At 41.1% G+C, this 12900-nt stretch overlaps 2 protein-coding genes across 2 annotated transcripts in view; both read left to right on the forward strand.

Annotated features, from left to right (window-relative positions):
• LOC139819874 (cytochrome P450 4C1-like) overlaps window positions 1–12900 on the forward strand; it is a 169315-nt gene that overhangs the window by 103500 nt on the left and 52915 nt on the right. The window lies entirely within an intron of this gene.
• Window positions 5795–8191, forward strand: LOC139820230 (uncharacterized; the record flags this gene model as incomplete). The annotated part of the gene is made up of 2 exons (XM_071790373.1): window positions 5795–7220; window positions 7303–8191. A coding segment is annotated over one exon (621 nt), but the record flags the coding sequence as incomplete, so codon positions are not given.

Raw genomic sequence — 12900 nt, forward strand, 5'->3', positions numbered from 1 at the left:
TACAATTGAATCGACTGGCAAGGCGTATGCGCGTACCGTTCTTCAGAGGTGTCTTCATGCGTGATTCGTTACCGATCGGCGGTGTACGTCGAAACGAGAGCGGTATCGTGAATTTGGACGATGCAGCGGGTCCCGGTACTCATTGGGTAGCGTACGCGAAGAGGGAAGATCGAGTCGTATATTTCGACAGTTTCGGCAATCTTCGACCGCCGAAAGAATTGGTGCGATATTTCGGGCCGAGCGTGACGAAGATCGAGTACAATTGCACGTCTTATCAGCGATACGATCAGAACATCTGTGGACAATTGTGCCTGCGATTTCTCCGGACGATCGACGCTAATTTAAAGCCTGACGGTGCGCCGTGGTGACTCAGTATTCGTTAACGGTTTCCGCCGACATGTCTATAACGTTCACGCTGACTGGGAAGAGCAGCATCCTCGCGGAGCACTATTTTCCCGCCGTGGATCTGAGCGACGGTGACTACGAGCTCGGTCTAACGTGTTTTGAGACTTATCACACGATTCCGAACGTGAATTCTTCGAACAATAAATTTTATTTCGACGAGGATGACACGGAAATTACGATTCCCGAGGGATCGTACGAGATACGAGCCATACATGAGTTTTTGAAACGCGAAATTTCACGAAAACGCCCGCGACGCGTAAATCGTTCCAACGATGATCGTACGTCGGTCGCGAATATCGCGCGAGAGGCGACCGCTCGCGCGAACAGCTACGAAGACGAGGCCGCGGAATACCCGATAGTGCTCCGCGCAAATTACAATACGATGAAGAGCGAGATCAAGTGCGCTTTCAAAGTGAACTTTAACAAACCGAACAACGTTGGATCGCTGCTGGGATTCTCGTCGAAGCGTATATTGCAGCCGGGACAGTGGCACGAATCGGACGCGTCGATTAATATTATCAACGTAAACATTATCCGCGTGGAGTGTAACGTGACCGCGGGTGCGTACAGCAACGGCAAACGTGTTCACACGATACACGAATTTTCACCGAGCGTACCACCGGGATATAAGATATCGGAAACGCCGGCGCAGATCATTTACCTGCCGATCATCGCGCGAAGCGTTACGGATCTAACGATACGCGTCACGGATCAAGACGGACGATTGCTCGATTTTCGAGGAGAAGAGATCACCGTCAGATTGCACGTACGACGGCTACAGCGATAACGCGCGACGTGTGACATGCTCGTGTTGAACGACTCGGAGCACGCGACAGATAAGAATATCTTTACGACTGCGACGATCGACGATATCATCAAATCGACATTCGGTAGCGTTAAAACAGAGACGAAAACAGAGACGAGAAAGAAGCTCAACGCATCGAACGTTAAATTTTTACAATCTCTGGGATTCGCGGTACGAAACATCTGAACGATGACTGAAATTCTTAACATCGGAGGCGAGCCGGTCTTTGACGATCGCATCGTCAAGATCGAGACTCACACGTACAACCCGTACGCCAACACAACGTTCGAGTATAGCGACGAGATACGAATACCCATACAACAGCAGGATCTGTATACGTTGCCGTGCGAAAGTTTTCTCTACGTCGAAGGAACATTGACGGTGACCGGAGCAGCCGGCCAAGCCGATAACGTGGTATTGGGGAATAATTGCGTCGCGTTCATGTTCGATGAAATTCGATACGAGCTCGACGGTGTGGAGATTGATCACTGCAGAAACGTAGGAATAACCAGCACGCTCAAGAACTACGTAACGGTATCGTCCGACAGAAGCGTGATCCTGCGAAACGCGGGCTGGGAACCACATAATAACCCCAACGGATACTTCAATTTCTGCGTACCGCTCAACCTGTTACTGGGATTTTGCGAGGATTACAAACGCGTGGTGATCAACGCTCGTCACGAATTAATCTTGATACGATCGCGCACCGACAACAATTGTCTGGTGGGAAGTCTCGCGTTGGAGCCTACTGTCAAACTACTCAAGATACAGTGGCGAATGCCTCACGTGGTATTGAGCGAGGTCAACAAGCTGTCGATGCTGCGCGCCTTGGAAAACGGACGATATCTAAGTATGGGTTTCCGTTCGTGGGATCTGTACGAGTATCCCCTGTTGCAGAACACGACCAAGCACTCGTGGGCCATTAAGACCGCGACTCAGCTCGAGAAACCGCGATACGTCGTCTTTGCTCTGCAAACGGGTCGGAAGAACGTCATGTCCGCGGACACGAGCCGATTCGACGACTGCAAATTGACCAACGTGAAACTCTACCTAAACTCGGAAGTCTATCCGTACGACGATTTGAATTTGGACTTTGGTAAACACAGATGGGCGATTCTCTACGATATGTACGCGCGTTTCTGCAAGGGCTATTACGGATACGAATATCTCGAGCCGAGTCTCACCGTTTCGACTTTTCTACGTAACGGCCCGTTCGTGATCATCGATTGCTCTCGACAAAACGAATCCGTCAAAAACGCCACCGTGGATGTCAGACTAGAATTCGATTGCATGGAGAATGTACCGCCGAATACCTCCGCGTACTGTCTCATCATACACGATCGCGTGATCGAGTACAATCCGTTGACCAACGTAGTGCGCAAAATAGTCTGAGTGTTCGCAGCAACGTCGACGAAAATTTTCTCTCTTTAACTCCCGATACAAATTTATGAGGGGAAAAAGGGGAGCAGAATATAAAAATCAGAGTGTCGCGAAACGCGCGTCATTCCTCTCGATTCACGCATCGAAGAAAGAGAGATATCTCTTCATGCCCGCACCAACGTTCGTCGACCTGCAAGGTTTCGTCGTCGGGATGAAATTTGTCGTGAAGGAGGTGGCGGTGCTGAGAAACGGGGCCGTTCTGGCGCATTACATCTTTACATGCCCCATGCCGTGGAATCTCCTCACAAAATCCGACAAATCGTGCGCTTCCTGGTTGATTCGCAATCACCATGGATTACGATGGGAAGACGGAAACGTGCCGTACAGCAAGGTGAAGCGTTTAATTACGTCGGCCGTGCTCGGTGAGGAAGAGGACGACAACGATGACGACAACGATGACGACGACGACGACGACGACGACGAGATGCCGACTCTCGTGTACGTCAAGGGATGTCAGAAACGAGAATGGCTGGTGGATCTGCTTGAAAATAAAGCGAGAAAAAACCTAAACATCGAGACTCTGGATGCGGATTACGAAGATATCGAATCTTTAAATATTCTAGATGCTACCAATACTATGCGATGTGGAAAACACGTTAAGAATTGCGCGTTGCAAAATGTATTAAAAATATTTAACTGGTGGTCGAAACGCCAGAAAAAATTGTCATCTTTTTAAAAAATAAATTTTATATGTATGTATGTGTAAATTTTACAATGTTTTATTTCCTTTCCCCCATTAGTCGATAGTGTACAAAATTAAAGAATAAGTAGGTATACGTGACGAATTCTAACTCGATAGCTTCGAGGGGGGGTATCAGGTTTCAGCGAACATGTCTGAACATGTTTCGCGGTTGATGTCATGCGGAAAGGAGAGGGGGGGATACATCTTAATAAAAAAAAAACATCCTACCTTAGTCCCCTCTCCTAAATTTCAGAGCGCTGATTGGGCGTTCCAGAAACATTAATTTCCCCCTCCTTCATCATAGTTTTGGAAGTTGCCGCGTATATTCGATTAATTTTATACGACTAGTCTCGTATCGACTGCTTGTGCGAACGGTGTTCACTTCTCATATCCGAGAGAAAGAATGTATTCCGTTGAAGGAAGCAACGGCGGTAACAGCAGTGGCAGTAGACGTATGAATTATTACGTACCGATTCACGATGATGATGATGAAACTTGCGACGCTATTTCTCTATATATTATTTTCCCCGGGCCGTGAGGCGGGGCTGAATCGCGTAGCAAATCTATGATCGGGTGACAGAGCGGATCTCGAAAGCGATACAAATTTACCTTGGGCGCCAGGTGTAGATACGGCCACACCACCGTTTACTCTAACCCGCGAAAAGTATTCTACATGAACTCTACATAGATCCGAAACAAACTCTCATTATTGATATGACTCTTAATTCAATAGTCAAGATACACCCGCTCTGACCGATCGCAACGACTGCTCCGGATTTTCGGTAGAGGGTCGTGGTTCTTACATAGGCCGAATGCGGAGGGGTTTGACCGTGGTGAGGCGAAGACAAACACAAAAGAAAGCACTCAAATAAGATGTAAATCAAAATATAATATACTAAAAAGCGTGATAATTGTGTTACAACTTGCAGAACGCGAGCAAAATATTCACCGCGATCAATCGCAATAACATACGCCGACGAACTAATACACGCAAGAATTAATCCACGCGATGAAACGCACTAAACGTAATAATATACGCCAACGAAATAACACACGCAAAAAATAATCTACGCTATGAAATACGCGAAAAGTAATAATATACGCCGACGAAATAATACACGCAATCACAATAATCCACGCTAGGGGATGACGAAATAATACACGCGATGAACGACGCAGAACGCAGTAATAAAGCTTAACGGGAGCGCGAAAACTAATATCAAATCATACACGAAATGCAATGGTATAAGTCATATCCGAATGGCGATAACATAGGCCCTCGAACGAAATAATACCCACAAACGAAAGGATACTCGCAATCGTAGCTTACGAAAGAGTACACGCAACATACGGGATACGATTCTTCCCGCTCCTCGGTCCACTCCGCGAGCGCGTGATACTTCCGCACGATACACTCCGGGGCGCGTGATATCTCCCCTCGAAGGGACGCAACTCTAAGACTAACGAAAACGCGAAACGGTAAGCGGAATAATCCGAAATGCACACCCCCGACTCGTTACTCCGTCGCCTCACACTCGAAGCACCGGGCGCGGTAATTAACGGGTCTACGTGCCGATACGCCCTAGAATGAACGCACGGACGAGATTCACGCCACCGTGGACGCGAGGCTTACGATTAACGAAACACTAAGACTACCGGAAACGTGAAATAAACCCTCGGATTAACGGAAACGCGAAAACTAATCCTCGGGTGACTGTTGAGCCGATCCGCATAATCACATAACACTCGCAAGGATCGCGACGCGCGGCAAGGCCGCCACGTCGTACGCCGACCCGCTATCACACGCAATCATGCACCGGATTGTCGAGTCGAGCGGAAAAGGACCCCCCTTTTTCTCTGTTCACGGGGTAGCAGCGGGCGGGATCTGTCAGACCCGTAAAATGACCTAAGCAATAATCCCGAGGGATTCACGACATTAGTGCGTAGGTCGGAAAGCGATCCTACGCACATCTCCAAAAATACGATACGTGAAACGGTACTCGACGTTCCGCCCCGCTGGCCCCTTTACCTTACTTTCGGGATTGCAGGTCGTTTACAATACTCTCGTGGTCCTCGATCCTTCCTTCTTAGTGGGCTTGTAGGGCCGCCGCCCTCGCTTAATACACCCTCAGGACTCCTCGCCGGACGTCCACGCACGCTCGAGATCGGCCCAACAGTGACGATCGTGGCGGGCCCGCTTCGCGGCCTTCTATAATTTTGGGGCGCTTCACCGCGCCGGCGGATGGCGCCACCCGGCCTATTCGGGTCGCCCGACCGCTTCCTCCTGTAATTAATAGCTAAACGAACATGATAAGCGGGTACGCGCGTGATATAAAGGTTTGAGTGGCGAAGACTGGGACGTGCACATCGTGCAACGTCACAAACTCCATCGTACGAGAACAAGTGTAACAAGTAAGTTTTTTCGTTTTTTTCTTAAATTATAAAGCTTTATATTTTTTTAAATTGCAAATTATAAATTGTATTATTTTTTTATTACTAATTTCGTTATTTTTTACAGCATTTCGTTGAAGCGTCGCGCGGTTCGTATACTCAGCAGACGATACGCGTTGACGGCTACGGGATACAAATTCCTTGAAGTTGGCGTTAACGTGGGTCCACCGAGTTACGTGGAGATCGCCGTAGGAGATCATCGAGGAACGGAATTGATACTGTCCCTCGAAACGTGGAAGGGATTCTACGAACAACGACGGAACATTCTGAATTTTATTCGATCCTCTAAAGATACGTGTGATTTTATAAGCGTTGGACCGCTAACATTGAGAATTTGTACGATTAACGGTGTCAAACTCGTACGTCTTGAGTCTTCAAACGTACGCTTAACGATGATCGAATCGACGTTACACCGTATGCTCGATCTTGATCCGTGCATCGACGCGATGTTCCATCGATTGGGTAGAATTGTCGAAACGGTCGATGTCAAGTTCACGCAATTCTCCAAAATCGCGTCCACTGTAACGAATCCTACGCAAGTATTGAATGTAATACGCGATAGCGATGCCTTCGATAAACATCAGCTCGTCGATTGTGAGCTCGCAGCTTTATTTTTTAGTGCGCTACCGTAGTACGTAAAAAAACAAAAAATATGTAAAAGAAGAAGAATAAAAAAATGTATTTTTAAAATATAAATCATGACTTAATTTCTTTACACGCATTTCCATTCGAGCCGTATATGCGACGTTCAACTCGAACCATTCGGGCCGCTTGAAATTTAAGGTATATCATATATCGTAAACTATGAAGCCATGCTCCGGCGACGCTCGCCTATGTGGTGTTGATGCTCCAACGAATCCTTTCTCGCTATTGTAATGCTAGATATATTTTATCTTAATTACTTTTCTGAGCTCTGGTTCAGTCCTCTGCAGTCAGTTAAGTCAGTAGTGTGAAAACGTTCGCAAGCGCAAGTAGAGCACTGTGTAAGAATAAGAAATAGACCGAGAAGAAGAGGAACGAGAAGAAATGGAAGATATCACATAATCGAAGAATGCATAGAAATTGTGTACCCCGCAGTAGGAGTATGTATACTTAATACCGTTGCGTGCGTGTCGCCCGGTATGCTTTTCGAACTCCAAGCTGAAGCGTGCAGTTCGTCACTTCGTCACGACGATCGTTTAAATCGTCGTTATTTTCGTGAGTGTGCGAGTGTGAATAAGTGTCTGAGAGAGTCACGGACTCACTGTCGGCTTGGGCGTAACTTTTTGAAAAAGCATACCGGGCGGCATGTACGCAACAATACATAATTGTATATTATATATTTTTTAAAAAATTAACCGTTCTGTTAACGCGTTACAGTGGATATGGGTCGACAACGTGCCGGTGCGCGAGGTCCGCCTTTATAATATGGTGAGGGTTCGGATTCCTCACAGACAGGTGTGTTTAATATTTTTTCACAGATTTTAAATTTTTTAAAATTTTTTAAACTTTTTTTAAATTTTTTTAAATTCTTTTTCAGGATTTTATATATTTCGATGAAATCCGAATTCGGGGATTTATCAATATACATCGTCAGCGTTTGGTACGCTGGTTTAGAAGAGTGGATTCCGAATATAACGAGAAAATCTGGGACGTTTTAGGAGACGAAAACATCTTCGGATTACGAAGATTATTCGATATGCAAAATGAGTTTGACGTTGAAGAGGAAGAGGTGTGGTAATTTTTAAAAATTTTTTAAAGTTTTATGAATAAATATTTTTATGCTTAATTCCATATACATCATTTATTATTTATTTTTCCGCTTTCTTCACTATTATTAAATATATTTCATAATAATAATAATAATATTTTAAATAATAATAATTATTAAGTTAAATCCGCGCGAGGAAAAGAGAACGCCAACGAAAAGACGCGCGCGAACGGGGGAGAGACAAAGGAGGTTGGAAGCAAGAGAGAACATCAATGAGGGGAACGGGAGCGAGAGAGAGACAACGCGCTGAGGGAAAGACAACGCGAACGAGACGCGGGCGAGCCGTGTGACGTCACGCGGACCGACGTGGCCGTTGGACGCGGACCCCCATCCTCCCGCGGCGCGCCGCCGATAAAATTCCAGCAGCCGAACGGCGCCCGTTAGCCTTTGTAATACCCCGCGCCGATAAAGTGATGCCCCCCCCCGCGGACCACCTCGGTCTAAAACGCGGACACCTACCCCCCCCTCCCCGGACCACCCTCGGCGTAGAACGCGGACATCCCCCCCCCCCTCGGCGGTACCCTTGTCAACGATATGTTTATTAACATTTAATAAACATGTCCCGACATGCTCGCCGACCACCCCCCCTCCCCGCGGACCACCCGCGCCCTCGAATCTCCCCCCCGCGGACCCCCTCGCCCTCGAGTACCCCCGCTCCGCTTCCCCCTTGCCCGCGGTACCCCCCCCCCCCGCTCCGCTCCCCCCTCGGAGCCCCCAGGGTAGATCTCTCAAAATAACTCCTACTCCGGTTTCATAAAAATCGGTTATGAAAACTACTATCAAGAGACACGGTAGTGTCTCGCGCCAAGTACACGCGGAGCGAGACCGACCGTGACTCTTTTACGCGACGTGACGATTTGCGAATACTCGAGATGTTGAGATCTCATATAACGAGTGAACGGATCAATTTTTAAGAAGGCTTGATCGATAGCTTGGGTCGATTTGGGGGGGGTTTCTTTTATAATATTTTGCTACGTGCCCTACGAGTGGAGATATTGCGACGCAAAGTCGAAATGTGAAAATTTTTTATTAAGATACTCCTCCTCCTCCTCCTCCTCCTAACGCCGACGTCTCTCATGCCATGCCATTATTTCATTGGCTGCAGTCGCGTCCTTTTCACTTTTTCGACACCAGGGCGCGTGTGTGTGCTGCGCGAGTGCAGATAGTGCGTTTAGCGCGCTGTCAGCTTTCGGTATATACTTTCTATAAAATAAATTTATTATAGTTTGTCGCGTTATAATTTATAAGTAGCTTTTTCACTAATTTAATTCTACTTTTATTTTTCAGGAAGTGATTGGCATCGAAAACTACGCAACCGGTTTAAAAAAAAATCGGTATCGAAAAATTAACCCCACCACCGCCATTCCCGGAAAATTCTACCCTTGTTTCATATAGTATATAATTCTTTAAAATTCGGTTTATTAACAAATGAGTAGTTCGCGGAAAACGTTGCAAGAAAACGTTGCAAGAAAAACAAGAAAATCGATTATAAAAAAACCACCAAAATAAATTGCAGGAACATTTAGCTCACATCGAGAGCTTTCAAAAACACTATAATAAAGTATATTTTCCTTTAATACCTTTCGAGGAAAAGAAAACGTTGCAAGAAAACGTTACAAGAAAACGTTGTAAAAAAACATTGCAGTCGTGCACCCGAAATTACCCCTCACCCTCCGGGAAAGACGTAGTTCTACGTCAAGGTACTGCCCAGTAAGCAAGGAACATTAACCCACACAGCACATAATATTGCAGAAATATTGCAGTAATATTGCGATATAGTGGAAATATTACGTATTACAATGAAATATTTCAGAAATATTACTGATGTATTACACGTTTTTAAATAATATTGAAATATTACAGTAATATTGCTGCAATATATTGTTGAAATATAATACTTTAAGTAGCAAAATAATGTCAAATGACATTTTAATGACATATTATTGACGTCATTAAGACGTTATTAAGGTATCACACAATCATACGTATTGCACAGATAATATATACCAGTTAAAGAATTTTGGACTGAAAGAAAGAAAAATCTAAATAAAAAAATGTGATAAAATCAAAAGAAACTGACTTGTATTTTTGGGGAATAAAAGTGATTAAGATAAATTTTATAAGTGGTGGTATTTAATTTTATAACTTGTTATTTGTTTTGTAATAATAAAAAGTAATTATATATACAATTAATTTTTAATTAAGAGCCAGTAAGTAAATTGATAATAAAATAAATGGATAAAATTTAAAATTTATATTTCTTATATAATCAATATTAAACTTTTCAAATTACGAGTTTGTCACACGGATAAACAGAACGTTTCTGAGTGCGTAAGTGGAGGGAAGAACGCTAGTGTGTGTGGCTATGCGCTTGGTCGCAGCACCGACCCCCACCATTCCCGGTCTTCTCTCGCTGTCTCTTGCATGGCTCCGTGGGACCACGCAATCACGTGTACGACACCGCACAGAAACAATCGTTTTAATTTCAGGTAATTTTTCTTTATTTAATAAATATTGTTCACACAAATATTTTTAAAAGTATTTTTGTATAATTATTACTAATATGTACTACATTGTACATATATATTTGGCGATTTGTCTTTAAATCCAAAAATAGAGATTACGTGGCATAATGGTCTGCAAAAACCATGTTAATATCATAAAAATCATTTCAATGACCATCTTAAAATACATATATTTGCCTTTATAACCTTATTGAACGAGTCTCTAATTAAATTATTTATTAACGGCTTCATACTTAAATCTTGATGCTAACTTAACCTCAAAATTTTTAACAGTTTAATCCAACTGGAGCCCTTAGTTGGAGATACGTGATAGAAATATGCCGATCCCAAATCTCCTAAAAAGCAGTTTAATCATTAATTAAATGATTTAACCATAATTATTTAACCACTTACATGATTTTATAATAATTATTGTTCTTATGCTATATGTTACAGTATTGCTTTCCATCAGGGGATGTTCATGCAGTCCAGAGCAGCACCAAGTAGTTTGATAGAAGAGCAAAAGATTTATTTATTAGATATGTAAGTAAGAAAAAGTTAAATTTGATATAAACCATACTTTCCAATATTAATCGTCAATACTGAAAATCCAAAGTATACGTGTAACATCAACTACAGATTTTCAGTATACATAGATAGTGAATATCACAATACAGATTCATACTTAACCTACTTGTATGTTTAAAATATATAATTAGATGTAAATAATAATTACTGTTTTTGTATTATATATGTTGCAGTGTTACGTTGCTTTCCATCAGTGGAAGTTCACGCAGAGCAGCACCAAGCAGTTTGATTTCTATCAAACTCTTCTGAGCGACAGCTTCATTTATTAGATACATAAGTAAGAAAAATTTAAACTTGGTATAAACTGCGTTCCAATATTTTAATATCCAGTACTGAAAATCTAAAGTGTATGTATAACATTAACCATATATTTTCAGTATAGACAGTGAATATCGGAACACGTCATACTTAAGGGGATCCTAAAGCCGTTTGTATTACCGACCGAATTATATATCTGTCCTTGTATAGACAATGATGATAGACAAGGATAGACATGGTTATAGGTTATAATTTTTTCGAACGTCTCATTTTTATTCCAAGCTTTCAATCTCAATTTCAAAGGTACGTTATTGTTTGTGCACGTCTTCTGAAGGGTGGGAACATTTCATTTCGTACATATTACTTATACAACTGTTTATATTAGAAAATGAGGTAACAACATTTTTAATTTTTTTCAATTATTACTAATTATTTTACATTCCCACCCTTCATTAGTACCTATACTTTACTCCTGTAAAAGGATTTTGCGATCTATAAAGCCGTTTCAAAATTAGACCTTTGACTGTAATTGTCGGTAATTGAGTCACTTTAGCATCCCCTTAACCCCGTACTCTTCTGTTTTAATATGTAATTACGTATGAAATAAAGAGGGTGATTTTTATTTCGTGTGCCAATCATCTCCGCTATAATTATCTCAGAAAGTATTGATTTATTGGAAAAATGTTTCAGATAAAAGTTGGAGAGTTCAAGGAGGACCAATAGACAATTTTATTAGATTTTGAGTCCGGGACCTGTGTTAAGTCTAATAGGATCCAAGTCAAATTATTTAAATAGAAACCTCTTTTTTATGGTATTATCTTTTTCTACTAATTAATATGTACAACTTTTGCTTGAAACATTTTTTTATTTGCCTTATACTTTTTTAGATATTCAAGGAAAGGCTTGTATCGACTTCGTTTTGTATACTTTTAGAAATCTCTTGATAAGGACACAAAACCAGTGTCGAAACGTAGAGTTAACGTAAGAATAAATGTCAGTTTGGTCAAAAATACAACCTGTGTTAATTTTTCACTGACAAAGCAAAGAATTTTGGAAAATTCAAGGAAAACTTGGTATTTTTTTCAATATTTGGGTTGGGTTCCAGACTCAAAATCTAATAAGATCATCCATTATTCCTCTATAAACCTTCCAACTTTTATCTGAAACATTTTTCCAATAAACCAATACTTTCTGAGATAATTAGTGAAGATAATTGGCATACAAAATAAAACTCACCTTGTATAATTAGATATAAATAATAATTACAGTTTTTGTATTATGTTATAGTGTTACGTCATTCTTTATCAGTGGAAATTCATACAGTGCAGAGTAGCATGGAGCAGTTGTGAAGAAGAAAGAGGTAGAAAGATAATATCAATATTATTTTCTTAATATTGTATGTAATACTATTATTAAAAATAACAATTTGATAAAATTTAATAATATTCATTAAAATGTTTTAATTTTTAGCAATATTAAATAAATATTATCTAATATTACACAAATAATATTATTGCGTTTACAATATCAATATTATTTTAAAATTGTATGTAACAATACTATTAAAAATAATTTAATGACATTTAATAAAAATTATTAAAATGGTTTTTTAATTCCTAGCAATATTATACAAATATCACGCAAATATTATAGTAATTTTACCGTAATATTACTGATATATTGCAGTAATATTACCGCAATATTACTGAAATAAATATCAGTAATATTACTGATATTCATTTTCGCGGACATTTTAATAATACTGAGATATCTCAGTAATATTACTGCAATATTTCTGATACATTTCATTGTAATATTGCAATGGAAAAATAATATTGCTGCAATATTTCTGCAATATTATGTGCTGTGTGGGAAATTAACGTTTAGAAATATTGACTTTATGTGTATTTTTTAAACGTTTTTTAATAATATTATACACATATTTGAAAAATATTATTTCGTAAAATGATTTTTTTGAATGTTGTTAAAATATTTTAAAAACGTTACAGAAAACATT

Source organism: Temnothorax longispinosus, chromosome 10 (genome assembly GCF_030848805.1).
Source record: "Temnothorax longispinosus isolate EJ_2023e chromosome 10, Tlon_JGU_v1, whole genome shotgun sequence".
Lineage (NCBI taxonomy): Eukaryota > Metazoa > Arthropoda > Insecta > Hymenoptera > Formicidae > Temnothorax > Temnothorax longispinosus.